The sequence below is a fragment of the Schistocerca serialis genome, chromosome 1 (assembly GCF_023864345.2).
Source record: "Schistocerca serialis cubense isolate TAMUIC-IGC-003099 chromosome 1, iqSchSeri2.2, whole genome shotgun sequence".
In the NCBI taxonomy this organism is placed as follows: Eukaryota; Metazoa; Arthropoda; class Insecta; order Orthoptera; family Acrididae; genus Schistocerca; species Schistocerca serialis.
Genome location: NC_064638.1, coordinates 797,267,002 through 797,288,574, shown reverse-complemented (window position 1 = coordinate 797,288,574; position 21,573 = coordinate 797,267,002). Strand labels below are relative to the sequence as shown.

The following is a 21,573-nucleotide window of genomic DNA, read 5'->3' as shown; positions in this document are numbered from 1 at the left end:
GTGGTGGTTTGAGAACAACGAAGAGTAAAACTGAAGAACAGGCCCAGCGTCATGGCAAAACAATACATTCATTCATGTATCATGTATCAAGCTGTTCTGGTAAAGCATGTTACAACAATGATTCATCAGGTGGGGCCAATGCATCAAAAGAAATGTATCAAGCTGTTCTGGTAAAACATTACAACAACAATTCATCAGGTGGGGTCAGTGCATCAAAGAAATGCATCTGAAAAAAAAAGACAGACAGATACACACAAGCATGCGCATGCACCCACCCACACACACACACACACACACACACACACACACACACATTGGATGAAAGAGGAATGATCGACAGCTGAATGTCATCCCTGTGACAGATGTGGAAGATCAGCATGACTTTGCTTCTTTCATATGCCAGGTTGTATGAGAAGAGATACAGCATTTTATGGCAACTAAATTGTCAGACTGAGTATGTAAGAGATAGCTGCTGTGAATTTCAACCCTATTTGTCAGGAGGCAATAGAGAATGTTGAAAACGAGGTGTATCTATCTTTGACACCAATCTCTACCTCCTGTTGAATCCACCATGAAAAATGACTTACATACCCACCATAAAATGGCAATGCATTTGCAACCAACTCCTACACCAAGTGTAACATGCAGTAGAAGAACAAACATTTGGAGGATGGAAGACAACACACCTGTCTGTTTTCGTTGTGTATGGTCTGAGCACATTGTGCACTACTAAGAGGAAGAAGACTAGTGTTTGGCCGCTGTTACCTCACCATACATCGACCTTCACAACAGTCCTGTTCACGCCAATTAACTGCAGAGGAATATGACTGACCTGTGGACCAAAGCTGATCACTGTATACTGTATGAGATTGCTCCCGAACATGCTGTAACTGTTCTCCATCACTGTGCAGAAGTATCAACAGCTTGCCTAGCTGCCAACTTCAGAAAAACTATGTGAAGCAACCATCAGTGGAAGTGAGGCCACAACTCCTCCATAGACAACAGTTGTCAAGATGGCAGCCTATCTCACTGATGTCATCCCTAAGCACAGGCACCATTTGAATCAGAGGCTTCTTTCTCTGTAATGTTGAATACTTATCACCACCAGTTAAATAAGACTATGCTCCATGACACAAAAGTGATTACGCTGAAGGCCACAAATGGAAAACACATCCACCCAGCAGGAACATGTATTGGAAGAATAACTGTTAGTGACAGACCACAGTCATTCTAGTCTGTTGTTTTAATGAAATGAGGCCATCATGTTACTCTCATGTGGGACTACTGCTAAGCATCACTGCTGGCTGTGGAAGGTCAGAGCTCCAGATTGATGACACTATTTCAGCAAGCACTAGTTCTGGGCTGTTGTTATCCCACTATCTTAAATGAGATGAGTTCTCATTGTCAATCAAGATGAACAGGTAATTTTGTGAGCAGCCATGACTCACCTTACTGTCACTGATGAAGAATTGTGCTCTGCTACCACTACAGACAATGCAGGGAAAGAAGCTGTTGCCAGACTGCCGATAGGATCTGGCCTGACTGAAGAAAAACATCAGCGAGTAATAGCCATTCTGCATCAATTTTTGGATGCTTTCAAATCAGGAGTTGAGGAAAGACAAAGTGTCCCATGATAAAATAACATATTAGCAATGGGGATCATCCACTTAGCAACCGGTACTCATGTAAACTGTCACTGGTTGGATGATGGGTCCAGGAGAAAGTGGAGAAGATACTCTAAGATGACATCATTGAACCTTCAGGAAGTCCTTGTCCTCTCAACTGCTCCTTGTGAAGAATAAGGGCAGCACATGTCATTTATGTTTTGACTACCAATGACTGACCAAAATCATGAAGAAATATGTTGATCCATTGCCATGCATTGATGGCACCTTAGACTACTTAAAAGGAGCAAATTATTTCTCAACAATGGACATGTAAGATCTACTGGCAAATTGAGTCAATGAGAGTGACCAGGAAAAGACTGCCTTCATAATTCCTGGTGCTCTCTATGAGTTTAAAGTTTTGCCATTTGAACTGTGTATCACTCAAACCACCTTGGACATGTGATGGATAACATGTTTCAACACCAAAACTGGACAACATGTTTTGCTATATAGATGACACTGTCACTTTTTAAGGAAATTTGAAGAACATCTGAGCTGCCTGATAACTGTGCTGAAGTGTGTCACATTGCAGGTCTCCACTTGAATCTGAAAAGTGGTGCTTTGTGACCCAAGAAATGAAAATATTGGTGCACCTGGTGAATGGTTTAAGTCCATCCTAACCCAAGGAAAATAAGAGCAGTCACAGATTTTAAGAGTCCTTGGCACACTTGTGATGTGAGAACTTTTCTTGGAGTGTGCTCATACTACCAGTGATTTATAAAGGTGTTCTATGCCAAGGCACACCCCCTACAAGAACTACTATAACGAGATGCCAAATTTTCATGGAACAAAGTGCAAGGAAGACCTTTCCTTGTCTTTAAGAAGGCACTAAGGCAATCTTTTCCTGGTCAATCTCATTGACTCAATTTGCCAGTAGCACCTACATGTCCGTTCTAGCACTGTAGTTAGTTAGTTACATGTTCTATAAATCATTTGAACTATTCTTTTATGAAAAGATGTGGAACAAGTCAGTTTACATGATATGTATACGTGATTAGTGTTAATGTACAAATACATTTTTTAGTCATATGCAAACTACCACACATAAAAACAAAGTTTTCTTTTTTAGTTTTTAAAGAGAATTTCATCCATGGTATAGGAATTGTCCACGATAAATGATTCTAGGTTACATCTTAACTTGCTTTGAACCTGTCAATTGAAACAACTGATAAATAAATTCCTGGGTATTATAGTTGATGAACATCTTACATGGAAGGAGCACATCAGCTACATGTGTAAAAAAATCCCATGTAATACCTACCTGCTGTAATGCCTTTCTAGCATAATAGTGTCACCAATCTTAAGACAAATCTATTTTGGTATTATACACTCCCACCTACAATACGGTATTGAGATTTGGGGCGGGGCACCAATGGTATACATGGATAGGGCTTTTAGAGCCCAGAAGAGAGCAATTAGGATAATAGCGAATATTAGTAAATGTCAAACCTGTAAAGAATACTTCATTAAGTATAATATACTAACAGTGTATTCATTATATGTTCTAAGGACTATACTGTTTGTAAAAGAAAATATGGAGCACAGTATAATAAATAGTGATATCTATAGTTATAATACAAGGAAGAAAGAGGATTACCACATAAAATTCAGAAATAAAAAAGCAACCGATCGTAATCCATTTTCTGCTGGAAGATTTTTTTACAACAGACTGCCAATTACCATAAAAATGTTAAAAGGAAAAATATTTAAAATAAAATTAAAGCATCTGTTAATTGCTAAATGTTTGTACTCCATCAAGGATTTTTAATGTTGTATGTACCATTCCTCCCCCCCATGAACCATGGACCTTGCCATTGGTCGGAAGGCTTGCGTGCCTCAACGATACAGGTAGCCGTACCGTAGGTGCAACCACAATGGAGGAGTATCCGTTGTGAGGCCAGACATACGTGTGGTTCCTGAAGAGGGGCAGCAGCCTTTTCAGTAGTTGCAGGGGCAACAGTCTGGATGATTGACTGATCTGGCCTTGTAACACTAACCAAAACGGCATTGCTGTGCTGGTACTGCGAACGGCTGAAAGCAAGGGGAAACTACAGCCGTAATTTTTCCTGAGGGCATGCAGCTTTACTGTATGGTTAAATGATAATGGCGTCCTCTTGGGTAAAATATTCCGGAGGTAAAATAGTCCCCCATTCGGATCTCTGGGCGGGGACTACTCAGGAGGATGTCGTTATCAGGAGATAGAAAACTGGCATTCTACGGATCGGAGTGTGGAATGTCAGATCCCTTAATCCAGCAGGAAGGTTAGAAAATTTAATAAGGGAAATGGATAGGTTAAAGTTAGACATAGTGGGAATTAGTGAAGTTCAGTGGCAGGAGGAACAAAACTTTTGGTCAGGTGAATACAGGGTTATAAATACAAAATCGAATAGGGGTAATGCAGGAGTAGTTTTAATAATGAATAAAAAAATAGGAGTGCGGGTAAGCTATTACAAACAGCATAGTGAACGTATCATAGTGGCCAAGATAGACACAAAGCCCATGCCCTACAGTAGTACAAGTTTATATGCCAACTAGCTCTGCAGATGACGAAAAAATTGAAGAAATGTATGATGAGATAAGATAAATTATTCAGGTAGTGAAGGGAGACGAAAATTTAATAGTCATGGGTGACTGGAATTCGACAGCAGGAAAAGGGAGAGAAGGAAACATAGTAGGTGAATATGGATTGGGGCTAAGAAATGAAAGATGAAGCCATCTGGTAGAATTTTGCACAGAGCATAACTTAATCATAGCCAACACTTGGTTCAAGAATCACAATAGAAGGTCATAAAAGAAGGTTGTATGCATGGAAGAATCCTGGAGATACTAAAAGGTATCAGATAGATTATATAATGGTAAGACAGAGATTTAGGAACCAGGTTTTTAATTGTAGGACATTTCCAGGGGCAGATGTGGACTCTGACCACAATCTATTGGTTATGAACTGTAGATTAAAACTGAAGAAACTGCAAAAAGGTGGGAATTTAAGGAGATGGGACCTGGATAAACTGACTAAACCAGAGGTTGTACAGAGTTTCAGGGACAGAATAAGGGAACAATTGACAGGAATGGGGGAAACAGACACAGTAGAAGATGAATGGGTAGCTCTGAGGGATGAAGTAGTGAAGGCAGCAGAGGATCAAGTAGGTAAAAAGACGAGGCCTAGTAGAAATCCTTGGGTAACAGAAGAAATATTGAATTTAATTGACGAAAGGAGAAAATATAAAAATGCAGTAAATGAAGCAGGCAAAAAGGAATACAAATGTCTCAAAAATGAGATCGACAGGAAGTGCAAAATGGCTAAGCAGGGATGGCTAGAGGACTAATGTAAGGGTGTAGAGGCTTATCTCACTAGGGGTAAAATAGATACAGCCTACAGGAAAATTAAAGAGACCTTTGGAGAAAAGAGAGCCACTTGTATGAATATCAAGAGCTCAGATGGAAACCCAGTTCTAAGCAAAGAGGGGAAAGCAGAAAGGTGGAAGGAGTATATAGAAGGTTTATACAAGGGCGATGTACTTGAGGATAATATTATGGAAATGGAAGAGGATGTAGATGAAGATGAAATGGGAGATACAATATTGCGTGAAGAGTTTGACAGAGCACTGGAAGACCTGAATCGAAACAAGGCCCCGGGAGTAGACAACATTCCATTAGAACTACTGACGGCCTTGGGAGAGCCAGTCCTGACAAAACTCTACCATCTGGTGAGCAAGATGTACGAGACAGGTGATATACCCTCAGACTTCAAGAAGAATATAATAATTCCAATCCCAAAGAAAGCAGGTGTTGACAGATGTGAAAATTATCGAACTATCAGTTTAATAAGTCACAGTTGCAAAATACTAACACGAATTCTTTACAGACGAATGGAAAAACTGGTAGAAGCCGACCTCGGGGAAGATCAGTTTGGATTCCGTAGAAATGTTGGAACACGTGAGGCAATACTGACCTTACGACTTATCTTAGAAGAAAGATTAAGGAAAGGGAAACCTACGTTTCTAGCATTTGTGGACTTAGAGAGAGCTTTTGACAATGTTGACTGGAATACTCTCTTTCTAATTCTAAAGGTGGTAGGGGTAAAATACAGGGAGCGAAAGGCTATTTACAATTTGTACAGAAACCAGATGGCAGTTATAAGAGTCCAGGGGCATGAAAGGGAAGCAGTGGTTGGGAAGGGAGTGAGACAGTGTTGTAGCCTCTCCCTGATGTTATTCAATCTGTATATTAAGCAAGCAGTAAAGGAAACAAAAGAAAAATTTGGAGTAGGTATTAAAATCTATGGAGAAGAAATAAAAACTTTGAGGTTCGCCGATGGCATTGTAATTCTGTCAGAGACAGCAAAGGACTTGGAAGAGCAGTTGAACGGAATGGATAGTGTCTTGAAAGGAGGATATAAGATGAACATCAACAAACGCAAAACGAGGATAATGGAATGTAGTTGAATTAAGTCGGATGATGCTGAGGGAATTAGATTAGGAAATGAGACACTTAAAGTAGTAAAGGAGTTTTGCTATTTGGGGAGCAAAATAACTGCTGATGGTCAAAGTAGAGAGGATATAAAACGGAGGCTGGCAATGGCAAGGAAAGCGTTTCTGAAGAAGAGAAATTTGTTAACATCGAGTATAGATTTAAGTGTCAGGAAGTCGTTTCTGAAAGTATTTGTATGGAGTGTAGCATGTATGGAAGTGAAACATGGACAATGAATAGTTTGGACAAGAAGAGAATAGAAGCTTTCAAAATGTGGTGCTACAGAAGAATGTTGAAGATTAGGTGGGTAGATCACGTAACTAACGAGGAGGTATTGAATAGGATTGGGGAGAAGAGAAGTTTGTGGCACAACTTGACTAGAAGAAGGGATTGGTTGGTAGGACATATCCTGAGACATCAAGGGATCACAAATTTAGCATTAGAGGGCAGCGTGGAGGGTAAAAATCATAGAGGGAGACCAAGAGATGAATAGACTAAGCAGATTCAGAAGGATGTAGGTTGCAGTAGGTACTGGGAGATGAAAGAGCTTGCACAGGATAGATTAGCATGGAGAGCTGCATCACACCAGTCTCAGGACTGAAGACCACAATGACAACAACAATGTACCTTATTTCTACTACTAAACCATTATTATTGTTCATGTATGTACTGACTGACTATGTCCACAACTGTAAAAGTTATTATGGATGAATAAACCATTATTATTATTATTGTCAAGCCTTTAATGTTATTAGTCAAATGTTCAAATATTTTTATTGCTGCATATTATAATCCGTTTCTGAGCCACTGATAGCATTAATAATGTAAAAAAAGTTCATTTTCTCCTCTAGTGTTATACGTATGGACATTGCTGTTCTTCTCACCTTGTGATGGATTATTTATGACAACTTTCATTAACAAATATATTTATTTTGATGATATTGTGAAAATGCCTAACTCCTTGAAGAGGTACAAATGGACTGTCGCTGAACACCAGATATTATTCTTACTGTTCAGTTTTCTGCAATCAATGCTTTCTTTCTTACTGGTGATTTACTCAAGAAAATTATGTCACAAGCCATTATTGAGTGGAAATATGCAAAATATGTCAAAACATTGATATGTTTGTTTCCAACACTAGCGATTAAATCAAGAGGAAAAGTAACTGACCTTAACTGTTTGTGAATCTCACAAGAGAAGACCACAACTTTGGGATCATGGATTTACTTCAAATTTTGTACACCTCTAATAACCATTAATACAACATAATGTGCAATTACTAAGGTGCACTACTCTGGCAAGTCTGAGAAAATTGCAAGCAAATTTTATGTGTATATTATGTAACTGATGTAACTGTGCATGGATGCCAGCTGTTAGAGTTCATGGTGGTCAAGTGGTTAATGTTTGAGCTTCTTAAGATGAACATTTGTGAAGCAACAGTTCGACTCCTGCTCTAACCTTCATTTTTGTAGTACAAATGTAAATCCTGTGATATTCAATAAAGTTACACCTACACTATTTATCCTTGCTACAATAGCAACATCTCACCACCATGCAGGTTAGCTGCTAAATGGGGCCTGCCTCTGTGTCTGCAGCTTGAAGGGTAGAGGTGCAAAGTAGCATGTATAAGTGATTTTGCAAATCATGGCAGGCATACATTTTCTTAATTTACTTGCCAATAGTTATAAATATGTTGGTTCTAGTAATTAAATTTAATTAAGAATAGTGAGTAGTCAAATAACATGAAATTCACTAAAACTTCATGCAGATACAAGTGTTTTTTTTATTATATTACTACTCAAATGTCACATAAATTAAATAGTAGACCAGTGATGAGAAAGAATATAGATTAAAAATTAAGTTTGAGCAGGAGTCAAACCATCGTCTCATAAACATTTGTCTTACACGTAAAACTTCTGTTGTGATTTTCCCAAAATTGTCTGCTTAGTGCACATTACTACTTGCACATTTTGTTGTTTTAATGGCCTGCTAAAGGTGTACAATGTTTTAACCCTTTAACTGCTCTGGACGTGTTAACACACGCACCTTTGTACCTGTCCCTGTGTGATCTGAACGTGTCTACATGCGCCACCAGCCCTTCTCCTTGGTAATCTGAACATATCTACGCGTAGACACATTCAGAGTGCCAGGTAGAAGGACTGGTGGCACGTGTAAACACATTCAGAGCACACAGGGGCAGGTACAAAGGCGAGTGCATTAACACACCAGAGCAGTTTAAGGGTTAAATAAATCTGTGATCCCGACATCCTGGATTGCCTTCATCAGTAATATGCATGCTTCAGTTCAAGTTTTCATAAATACGTACACCCAAAAATTTGAAGCATTTTACCTGGTTTACCAACTCCTCTTTATGTACTACATCAAATGTTGAGATGACTCCATTTGTTGTATAGAACTGAATATAGTGCTTTCTCTCAAAATTTAGGGAGAATCCATTTTCAGAAAAGTACTTAATAATTCTTTAAAAAATGTCATTAAAACTCTCTTACAAGGCTTTCTCTCTAATGGGGTTTATTATAACACTAGTATCATCTGTAAAAATATCAGTTCTGCTTTTTGAATGTTAATAAGGTCATTCACTTTTACAAGAAATAGGTATGGGCACAAAATTGAACTCTGTGGGACTCCCTTTGTCATTTCTCCCCAGTCACTAGTTTGCTGCCCTTTCAACATTGTCTGAATTATTCAACACAACTTTTGCATTATTTTCTAAAGTATGATTCAAACCATTTGTGTGTAAAGGCCTCAGTTCCATGAAATTTGAGATTTTCTAAGTGTGCAACATGATCTACACAATCAAATGCCTTGGAAAGGTTGCACAGAACACCAACTAGCAATATTTTACTATTTATAGCTTGTAATATTTAATGATTGAATGTAAAAATAGCATTCTCAGTCAAGCAACTGCTCTCAAATCAAGATTGTGATATCCTCAATAAATTGTTGGTACTAAAATTAGCACTTCTCTTGAAGACATTACTTTTTCAAATGTTTTGGAAAAAGAAGTCTGTTAACAAACTTTGATAGCGATTATTTAACTCTTTCTTGTCACCTTTCTTATAAACAGGTTTAACTATGGCATGTTTTAATGTCTGAAAATATTACAGTATTTACTGAAGTATGGAAGTAATGTTGGACCTTGACTTATTCTGGCCTTTACATAAATTTATCTCTTTCTCTTACATGAGATTTTAATTCACTTCATTTTTTGTGACTTATTTTTGAAATTGTTTTTCTCAATAACTTTTGAGGAAAGCAACATTCAAATATTGACACAAATATACTAGAGAATATATTGAAATTGAAATTAGTATCTCTCTCACTGTATATATCTTTTCCCATACTACCTCTTTTAACTTAGTCTCAAAAGAGTGTATTCTGTGCTCATTCTACATCTACATCTACATTGATACTCCGCAAGCCACCCAACGGTGTGTGGCGGAGGGTACTTTACGTGCCACTGTCATTACCTCCCTTTCCTGTTCCAGTCGCGTATGGTTCGCGGGAAGAACGACTGTCTGAAAGCCTCCGTGCGCGCTCTAATCTCTCTAATTTTACATTCGTGATCTCCTCGGGAGGTATAAGTAGGGGGAAGCAATAAATTCGATACCTCATCCAGAAACGCACCCTCTCGAAACCTGGCGAGCAAGCTACACCGCGATGCAGAGCGCCTCTCTTGCAGAGTCTGCCACTTGAGTTTATTAAACATCTCCGTAACGCTATCACGGTTACCAAATAACCCGGTGACGAAACGCGCCGCTCTTCTTTGGATCTTCTCTATCTCCTCCGTCAACCCGACCTGGTACGGATCCCACACTGATGAGCAATACTCAAGTATAGGTCGAACGAGTGTTTTGTAAGCCACCTCCTTTGTTGATGGACTACATTTTCTAAGCACTCTCCCAATGAATCTCAACCTGGTACCCGCCTTACCAACAATTAATTTTATATGATCATTCCACTTCAAATCGTTCCGTACGCATACTCCCAGATATTTTACAGAAGTAACTGCTACCAGTGTTTGTTCCGCTATCATATAATCATACAATAAAGGATCCTTCTTTCTATGTATTCGCAATACATTACATTTGTCTATGTTAAGGGTCAGTTGCCACTCCCTGCACCAAGTGCCTATCCGCTGCAGATCTTCCTGTATTTCGCTACAATTTTCTAATGCTGCAATTTCTCTGTATACTACAGCATCATCCGCGAAAAGCCGCATGGAACTTCCGACACTATCTACTAAGTCATTTATATATATTGTGAAAAGCAATGGTCCCATAACACTCCCCTGTGGCACGCCAGAGGTTACTTTAACGTCTGTAGACGTCTCTCCATTGATAACAACATGCTGTGTTCTGTTTGCTAAAAACTCTTCAATCCAGCCACACAGCTGGTCTGATATTCCGTAGGCTCTTACTTTGTTTATCAGGCGACAGTGCGGAACTGTATCGAACACCTTCCGGAAGTCAAGAAAAATAGCATCTACCTGGGAGTCTGTATCTAATATTTTCTGGGTCTCATGAACAAATAAGGCGAGTTGGGTCTCACACGATCGCTGTTTCCGGAATCCATGTTGATTCCTACATAGTAATACATTAATAAGCCTCACTGTTTTATATGAACCTCCCTGAGAGATACAATGTGCTATATTATTTATTTCTATTAACTGTGCATCATGATCAGATAGTACACTAAAAAAGTGTACACATTTATTGTTTCAGCCTGAGCACCACCATAAAAAAAGTTATCGGTCAATGTCCTACTATCTCGCTAAACATGAGTTGAAAAATGGACTACTGAAATTAGTCTGAATCACACAAATAATGAGTCCATTTCATTTTTCTTGTTAGTGCTTCTAAGAAATTATATTGAAATCTCCACAAACTACTAACTGTTTCTTCTTGCCCAACATGTATCTTAACAATTCATCTCAGTTTGTCACAAATTGCTGTAGACTGTTACAATTACCAGGGAAGTATTCTGCAGTAACAATTCACAAGCAGATACTTCTAAGTTCTGATTTATGCAAAAATTATTTGTTCCAGTATTTTTGTCTTTGTGTCAAACTTTTCCATATGTTGCAACTCCTCCTTTTTCCATGTTAACTATGATATGAATACTGAGACAGAACTTCAAAACGACAATAGTCATTTTGAAATAGGGGCAATTCTAGTACAAATCCAGGAAGTCTAACATTTCTGACTTGAAGTGTGTGTGTGTGTGTGAATCTGGGATATTTCGGTTTATTCCCCCAAACCACCTTCCACTTCTTTACGAGGTGACTTACTTGGAATTTGCACCCACTCTTCTTTACTGGATAGGAGGCTGCTGGAAACTCTCTTGACTTCTTCTCCACTGAATAATGGTAGGTACAGGAATTTTTAGACTCTTTTTGTCAGTTAACAATGTATTTGTCTTTCATACACAATAAAACTCTCACTTTCAACATAAATATATAACTTCTGGTAAGTCCCTCATACAGTCGAAAATCAGAAACAAATTAAATTAAAGTTAAAAAAAAGTTGCCTTTGATACCATAACTTTTCTTAACATAAATCAGAAAATAAGTCTTGCCTATAGCAAGGTTATGTCAAGAGTTTTCAAGAGTTCTTTTTCAACTGTCTTTGTTTTAATAACAATAGTCAGTGACCCAATAAGCACAGAGTTGCATATAAACTCCATGGTTCTTCCTTACACACTCACTAAAACATCTATGGATTGCCCGACAGGTACTTGTCAGTGCCATTGGTCCACTGCATCTATGTTCTTCCCACGACTGATTTTAAACCTGCGCACACAAACATATGACATGCAGTAGGCAGGATTCTACCGTCCCACACTCATATCCAGAATATCGTATGTTTGAGATGGTAGAAGGCTGAGTGGTTCTAGAATTTACACAGAAATTCTTGAATCACTACAGAAGGTGCTGAAAAGCTGACAGCTTATGCTTCCAGAGTACTTTCCAATTTTCCAGTTCCAAGAAGAACTACTCTACAGCTGGCAAAGAATGTCTTGCAGCTGTTTGGGGGAACAACAAGCTCCAGTCATATTTATTTGGCTAATGGTTCACTGTTGGACAGATTACCATTGTATATGTTGACTGACTAATCTAAAGGTTCCCTCAGGCAAACTGGCAAGATGGGTTCTGATGTTGCAGGAGTATGATATCAGTGTTGTACCAAAAATGGATGCCTGACAACACAAGGGCACTGACAGCCTTTCAAGGAATAATATGGCTGAACATAGTACCCTGGATGAAATCAAAGTCATTGCTACATTAAATGCTGTTGCTGCTGAAAAGAAGGAGGATTCATCATCGATACAAACCATAGAATCCTTTGAAAATGTGGAACTGACCAAAGGAGAAGTCCAGTTAAAAAAAAAAAGCCAAAACCAGTTATCAGTTTTAATAAAGTCATAAACACCAGGAAATCAAACAATGGAAAATCCAGGATGGAACAGCATCAAGATTATGAAAAGGATAGATTGCTGTTCACCATATAGCAGAGATGTTGAGTCGTAGATAGGCCCAACAAAAAGATGGTCAAACAAGTAAGCTTTTGGCTGGAGTGGCCTTCATATGAATTAGCCTCAGCAGCTAGAGACTGTGTTCATGTGCATGTGAGTTGCTTTTGCAAGAGTGTGTGTGTGCATATATTGTCTAATTTGGTCAAGAACTTATTTGTTTGACTGTCTTTTTGTTGCACCTATCTGCATGAAACTCATTTGCAGATGCAGTCATGTTCATGGAATCTAGGGAACCCCAAGTATTTGACTGTGCTCAATCAAACATTAATTGCCACTGATTCACTAATTTATTCTTCATCTGATCATTCACAGAATGCTCATTTTTAACAAATAACTTACAACATAACACTATTTATTTATCATGTAACAAAAGACATGCAGTTTATGCATCTAAATGCTGTGTCAAAAGACACACTGTTTTCAAGTCTGAAATCTTTACAACAAATGACCTGTATTTTATGCACCTTAAAGCTATGAAACAACTTAACACACAAATTGTGCAATGTCAGAATTTGGTGTGAGAACATTTCTATATCTACATCTATACTCTGCTAATCACCGTGAGGTGCATGGCAGAAGGTATGACCCAATGTACCAGTTATTAGTGACTTTTCTTGTTGCATTCAGTTCACATATGGAGAGTGGGAAGAATGACTACATGCAATAATATTATTATAATCTTATCCTTGTGATCCCCATGTGAGTCATACAAAGGGGGTTGTAGTATATTCCTGGAGTAATCATTTAAAGCTGGTTCTTGAAACTTTGTTAACATACTTTCTATAGATAGTTTACGTCTTATTTTCAAGAGCCTTCCAGTTTAGTTCCTTCAGTATCTCTATGACATTTTCCACTAGAGTAAACAAACATGTGACCATTTGTGCTGCCCTTCAGTGTTCAATATCCCCAGCTCATCCTATCTGGTATGGGTCCCACACACTTGAGCAATATTCTAGAATAGGTCACATGAGTGATTTGTAACCAATCTGCATTGTAGGTTGTGTAATGTTTTCCTGCTTTATTTCTTGGTTGTTAGTCCTCGGTGTTGACATACCGCATTGTTGTACTGCCTGAAAAGTAGCGGGGTGGAAGTTCAATACTAACTACTGTAAATGATGTAACTGACAGTTGCACAGTTGTGTTCCACAGTTCTTTACTTTCACTGTTCACAACCCCCCAATATTACACAGTTATATGGCCAGTTCACTATTGGTAAACGATAAGCCTCATTAATAGCTTGCAGACAAACATCAGCATATTGCTACAATAGTTTGCTATTGAACATCTGTGAGTAGTAAATACCTAAACACAGTTAACAGTTCTTGCAGAATAATTAGGTACATTGACACTACTTCTCAAATAAATCGAACAGACACTGTCATTGTTTTAACACACAGCCTAATTTGTGTTACACTAATTCCATTTATTACTCTAACCGATACAGACATCCCGACTGAAAATCGGCCTTGGACTGACTGACTAGGGACCAAAAATCTGTCCTTTATACATCCTCACAATAATAGGCACTGAAACTATACATTGTTTGATGTTTAATTTACAGAAATTACAATAAATACATAAGCCATTCAATTCACTGACTATATAAAAAAAATCCTTCTTTTTAACAGTTTCTTCTACAACAATGGTTGGGCTGAATTATTTGTTTAAATAATGACTTTAACAGATACAGTTATGCAAGGAATATTTCTGACAAACCAGATAATTACTTTGGAATTATTTAAGGGCTGGCTTTGCTAATATGTTTTTGAGTAGAGCCAAATAAATACTTTAAGAATGCTACAGTTCTTCTTCCAAATTTTTATAATTAGTACAGAATTTATATTCATTTGTATGTCAACAATAGAATCTAAGTCACAAACATTTACTGATTTCACCCTATAACAAAAGATATTAACTAAGAATATTCAAAATAAATTAGAAAATTAATTACATACACAAAACTAAGCACAAAAGTAGATCTGGTGTTACATTTCCAAAGACTGGGGGCCAACCTTCCTCTTTTATGGGAATGCAGATTATACTCATGTATGTTAATGGTAATTAGTGAAAAATGAAAAAATGATTTGAAGGAGACAGATGGCAAAACAAGAGAGGAAGTAAAGAGATCCCAGCTTGGTTCATCACAATTGATTGCATTTCCCCAGTATTCCACCAATAAACCAAAGTCTACCGCTTCCTTAACTCACGACTGAACCTGTGTGATCATTCCATTTCATATCCCTTCAATGTGTTGCACCCGGGTATTTGTATGCGTGGGCTGATTCCAACAATGACTCATTGATATTGTAGTCACAGGAACCTACATTTTTTTTGTTTTGTGAAGGGCAAAATTTTACATTTCTGAACATTTACTGAAAGCCGCCAATCTCTGTACCATGTTTAAATCTTTTAAACTTCATTATAGATAGCTGCATCACCTGAAAAATGCCTGATTTTGCTATTGATATTGTTTGCAAGTTCATTAATATACTAAATGAACAGGGAGGGTCCCAACACACTTTCCTGGGCCATACCTGAAGATATTTCAACATCTGATGATGACTCTCCATCGAAGATAACATACTGTGTCCTCCCTACCAAAAAGTCATCAATCTAGTTAACAAATTTCACTTGTTAGTTATATGATCATACTTTTGACAATAAGCATAGGTGTAGTACTGAGTCAAATGCTTTTCAGAAATCCAGAAATAGAGCATCTACCAGACTGACTTCATCCAAAGCTTTCAGTATGTCATCTGACTGTATACCATCGAGGTTTCATCCCATTATGGACTGTTCTACTGAGTACATATCGATTCACTGCATGGCCAACTGTTCTTTTAAACTTGTGCCATAGTTCCTCTATATGCTCCTGCCCTATGCTGAAAGTTTCAAGAGATATGACACTACTGATTTTTTATCTAGTTTACTGAATATTTGGGAAGAACAGCATTCTGGAATGTTTGACAGATTACAAAATAAAATTAAATTACCTACAGATCAAATGTATATTTTTTGAGTCTACAATCTAAATGCAACAAAACAGCATAATTCATTCTTTAGTTCTGACTGTCTTTTATGAGAAAAAGGACACAAAGCTGAATAGTTTGATTACTTTTCAAATTTTGCTCACATTTCTTCAAATAAAAGAGTTTAAGGGAACTAATTTTGTGGTTAGGTTCAATAGATGTGTAATTAAGTATTGAATAATAAAATTAAGATCAGAGCCCTCCAAACAATGTGTTCACAGTTATAAAATCCAGTTGTGATACTCAGTAAGTGCCCATCAGCATTTCAAAAAGAAAAATCAAGTATTAATTTAGTCAATGTCTCCCAGTTTTACCTTTCATTATTTTTTCCTGTTCCAAAAGAAATAACAGGATGATGTACCTTACTTGATAAATATTATATTGCATAAAATCATGGCTGATAGGAAAGCTCAAGCTAGTTACTGAAAGTTATAGTGATACCGTTTCTGTATTAACCCAAATGCATGCATTCAGCTGTAAACATATATCACAGCCTAGAAATCTAAAACTATATTATATGGTATGTTGGCATTGCTCTCTCCAAGTTGTTAATGTAGCTTATTCCCTTGTATCTCAACAAGCTTCTCCTCAATAGAGTATCCTAAACATATTTTATCAACTGCATATCTCACCTAAGATTAGATTAAATATTGATATGCTCCATTTCTAACCACAGATTGTAGCTGTTATCCTGTGTGACACTGGCATTGCACTCTTGGCTTACATGGATGGAATCACTAAAAGTCGAACACTGGGTGGAGTTGTGCTAGCCGCATGTGCAGCTGCAGGTTCTGCTGTATACAAGGTACAAAGTGCAATGTTGTTTATGTTATCTACATTAGATGTCTGTATGAAGGGTGACAATTTTTCCTCTTTGCCAGTGGCACACAATATTAATGACATCACTGCCTTTGCTTGCTTTAAGTGCTGCATATTTCAAAAGAACGATATCCTGTATTTTTCAAACTATGTTGTATTTTTGATGAAGAGGTTAACCAAAATACATAATTAAACTTATTTCATATTATCTTACTTAGATGTTGTTATAGTGATATTCCTATGGCACAACAAATGCACTATCTTAGTGGTCCACACAAGATGTGTGTAGTTGATATTAACTATAAATGCAGTATATCTAAATAATTGATGAACCTTAAGAATCTGAATGTAAACATTACCAAACCATTGTTTATTTCTGAGTTAGATTCAAGTGGTAAATGTTTTACAATGCATGTGTATTTCTTAGTCATGTAAAAAAAAGAGCTCCAATTATGGGTTCACAGAAAGTATCTTTAGTTTTAATCTCACTAAGACTCATATTATGCCATGAACAAAAATAGCCTGCTGATGCCAGGAAAAGGAATGAATGACCATGCACTAAATAAAATAATGTGCGTAAAATTCCTAGAAACCAGCTTAAAAACAAGCTGAAATAGAGTTAGTATGTAAGTAACCATGCAGGGTTTCCCAGAATACTAGTTGAAAGTAGTTTTTTGGGTTTGCTGTTGCACCCTAAAATAAGCTTGTATATCTGGCCACCATTTTCGGATTAGACACTATTTCTGGGTCTTGTCAAACTAATGTAAATGCCAAAGACGGCAAAATTATGTAGACTACAGAAGATACATCACATGAGTGCCAAAAACTGTCAGTTCTGTCCCCAGTATAGATATAGCACCATTTTGTGGTAACTGTTCATAGCAATTTCTTAGTGTTCATTAAATCTGCAGTCAAAATTTACTGGCAGTCAAGGCAGAGTACTTGATGTTTTCATGTAGTTTAATTCAGTATTCAAATGATGGAAACTCCAGTTTGGAATGTCAACAGTGATCTTGTGCCAGATGTCAAACATAGCCTCCAGTTTAATTCAGGGTTCAAACAATGGAAACTCCAGGTTGGAAAGTCAACAGCAATCTCATACCAGATGTCCAACCTCCAATCCCTAGTTAAAGCTTTAGGTCCTTCCCAGAACCTCACCCCTGAATCCATTTCCCCCCTCACCATTATAACATCTCACACACACACACCTTTACATGCTCCCCAAAATACTCAAACCCAACAATACTAGACACTGCACTGTAGCTGTCAATTATGCCACCACTGAAAGAATTTTGGCCCTCATTGATCAACACCTACAACCAGTTACCTATGATCTAGCCTCCATGTCAAAGATGCCAATCCACTTCCTTTAATGACTCCCCACTATCCCCACCCTTTACCTCCTGGATCCCTACTCATCACTGTTGCACCATTTCCCTATACATCAACATCCCTCATGCCCATAGTCTTACCACTATTGAACATTACTGTTCCCACAGTTTTTCAAACTCCAGACACACTACCTTATACACCTTACTAACTTTATTCTAACTACAGCTACTTCTCCTCTGAGAGGAAGGTACACAAAAAATTGGTGGCACAGTCATGGGCACCCACATGCCATCCTCCTATGCCAGCCTGTTTGTAGGCCTTCTAGAGGAATGTTCCTAGCCTTTCAAAACTGTAAACTCCTAGTCTGGCTCAGGGTCATTGATGATATCTTCGTATTCTACACTCAGGGCACCCCATCCTCATTCCTTCACAGCCTCAACACCATTCCCATCTCCTTCACCTGGTTCTCCTCAATCCAGTGTGCCACCTTCTTGGATGTTCACTTCCTTTTCTCTGATGGCTCCATCCACAACTTTTCCGACATTAAATTCAGCAACCACCAATAGTACCTGCATTTTGACAGCTGTCATCCCTACCACATCAAAACATGCCTCCTGTACAGCCTGGCTCTGACCACAATTTATTGGTCATGAACTGTAGGTTAAAACTGAAGAAATTGGAAAAAGGTAAGAAATTAACGACATGAGACCTGGAGAAGTTGAGAACCACAGGTTGCTGAGACTTTCAATGGGGGCATTAATTTTTATAACATGTATTGTTTTACTGTTATAAATGCTCCCTTAAAAATTGTTAGTGCTATAGTATTACTGGTGGATATTTATTTGGCATACCTATCATATAAATTTTGTGTGAAGTGTTAGTGTTTAATGCTTCATTGAGGTCAGTGTCATAAAGTACATATCAGAAGTTCAGACTGGAAAAATATGAAGAAATAAATTAACATGGTGTTTGTTAATGAACAATCCTGTCTTTAATTTCAAGTGTTTTAGGGAAACTATGTAATACCTTAATGTGTAATGCTGGACAGAAATTGCACCATACCCTTCCCAATTATTTGTCCCAATTCCATTCTCCTTATAATTTATTTCTAGGGGAAATTACTTTCATGTATTGGCAGAAACTCCTGAATTAATGTGTTTCACTTCAAACTAACTAACTAAATCAGAATATGACTTGTTGTAAATCTCAGATCAATGTAGCTCTTCCAATGTCCACCTGAAAAAATTTACTCGTATGGCATTGATTAGTCTCCATGTAGATTATCCATTTTCTCTGCACTTTTGGCCTTTGTAGCAATGCTTCCATCAAAATTGGAAGAAAAGTTAATGATGTGAATAACCTATTATCAATACTCTTGTCTACGCCAAAAATTGAAGTTCGAACATTTTGGCTGCTAAGTGAACTATTGTTCAAATGTAGTAAGCTAACCATAATGTAATCAATCATATTATGCACTGATAGGTGAGTAACTGCATACTACATGCAGTTGATGTCCTGTAAGATTGTTTGAAAGCAGTTATCTAACCATAACATAAACCATTACAGTCATTCACATCTGGCAATTGTATCATGAACACAGTCACTATATAAGTCACTCATCACACTGCCCATTCAAACAGATAATCATATCAGAACAAATAAAATATGTGCAGTAATTATCGATTTGCAAATAACTCTGCTTATGATGTAGCTCCAGTGTCATAGTTTCTGATAATCATTATTGAAATTTAACACAATCCACAAGAATATTTACTCATTCACAGTCAAATTAGTAATTTTAAACAGTCACTAAATTAGTGAATAAACACCCAGACATGAACTTTAGATAACATGCAGTGCATTCTCTGATTTGTAATGTGTATTCATTGACTGTGGCACATTATTCTGCATTGAGGAACATATACCTTGCTCATTTCAAAACTCTACAGACTGAACTTGAACTGATCTGAACAGGTTGCCATCATCCTCGTTTTATAAGTTTGCAATAAACAGAATTGATTTAATGTTTGCAAGATCCTCACAAATTATGTTTAAAGATATATGTTTCTGAGTAATTGAATAGTGGATACAGATTTGTTGAAACATGAACAACCAGATACAGTGATAATTTCTATTGAATTGCACTGGTTAGATTGCCTAAATATGTGATTCTATTTCAGTGACAATTTTTTGTCTAAAATTGTTAATTGCTTTGAAATTAAGTTAGCACAGGTGTTTATAAAACATTTTCATCATGCATGACTACTTTATTCATTTCTACAGGTTTTTCATAGTTAAACTGCATTTGTCCTGGGCCAATGTCTGAGATATTTAGCTACTGGTCACGTGTTATATAAATGACAATATAAAAAATATCACAAAATTTGCAGGAAAAAAAATTTTGGTGGAAGGAAAACATAACACATGGAAAGAATCCATCTGGTTTGTCATTGATCCCCACATTGGGTTATATAGACAGATATTGCCAAGTAGTTGACTGTATAATCCAGTACTTAGACAATTAGCTTCAAAAGTTTTACAAACCTTATCACACTTTGATTCAAAATTGGCTTGATTGCTGAAACTGGCCATAAATCTACAATGCAAAGAAATACACATTGTCCAAACCATGTATCTTATAAGACATAATTTCATGTTGCACCGAAAGACACATTTACATGCTGAGTAATTGTTTCCTTAGAAAAAAAAGAAAAAGCTCTTATTATTGTTTCCCTAAAAACACAGAAGAAAAACGTTTCACTTTTCACACATTTTTTTCACTAATACAGTTAGATGCCACGTAGTATATACCTTTCACAAGTCCAACTGGCTATCCAATGTCCCTCACTGTCCTTTAGTGTCCTGAGGTATGGTTTTGCTTGATCATCATACATCGAAGAAAAAACAAACACTACTAATTTCTACACTTATACCCGTGTTAAATTGTTTCATCTTTGAATTAACATATTCATTACACATAAATATTCATTTTTTGTGTTGACATAACTGGTCCCCTAAAAGAATGTAAAGGGAATGGAATCTGCTTCATGTTATCCTGTACTTTTAACTCAAATCACTGAAGGAGTAATGTCAAATTTAAATAAAGTTTGTAAAATGTTACTTACTATTTTTCATACTTACTATCTTCATTAGTGTTTAATTCTGTTAGAATACTCTAATTCCTGTCTTTTTTTTTTATTTCCTGCCAGTTAACTAACAAAATTTGGTTTCTTTCTGATTTTCGTCATTAATCTAAGCAGTCACTACCAAAAACACAAATAGAAAGACTGTTTCTTTCTAATTTTCATCACACAGATATGAGCATTCACAGAGGGTGGGGTTGCTGGTAGCTGGTAGCTCCAATGTTAGGCACATAATGGAGACCCTTAGGAACATGGCTGTCAAGGAGGGGAAGGAAGCCAGTGTGCACTCTGTGTACATACCGGGGGGAGTCAGTCTGGATGTGGAAAAGGTGCTTCCAGATGCGATGAAGAGTATAGGGTGCAGCCAACTGCAGGTGGTGGCTCATGTCGGTACCAATGACACTGTGGTACTTTGGTGCAGAGCCGAGTGGAGGGTCTGAATCAGAAGTTCAGGCAGTTCCGTGACCGTGTATGCTGCATATTCCTTGACTTGTACCATCTGCTGGAGGGTTTCTGGGTCCTGCTTAATAGGTGATGAGTCCAAAACACACAGGAAGC

General features: G+C 37.4%; 1 protein-coding gene across 11 annotated transcripts in view; it reads left to right on the top strand.

Moving 5' to 3' along the window:
* LOC126483787 (putative thiamine transporter SLC35F3) overlaps window positions 1-21,573 on the top strand; it is a 647,658-nt gene that overhangs the window by 415,187 nt on the left and 210,898 nt on the right. For all 11 annotated transcript variants that reach the window (XR_007587781.1, XM_050107011.1, XM_050107014.1 and 8 more), the window contains one exon: window positions 16,398-16,526. Coding sequence is in view for 10 of the 11 variants with exons in the window: in XM_050107011.1 (XP_049962968.1) it covers window positions 16,398-16,526 (129 nt within the window). In the remaining variant the exon portion in view is untranslated. The remainder of the gene's footprint in view (window positions 1-16,397; window positions 16,527-21,573) is intronic.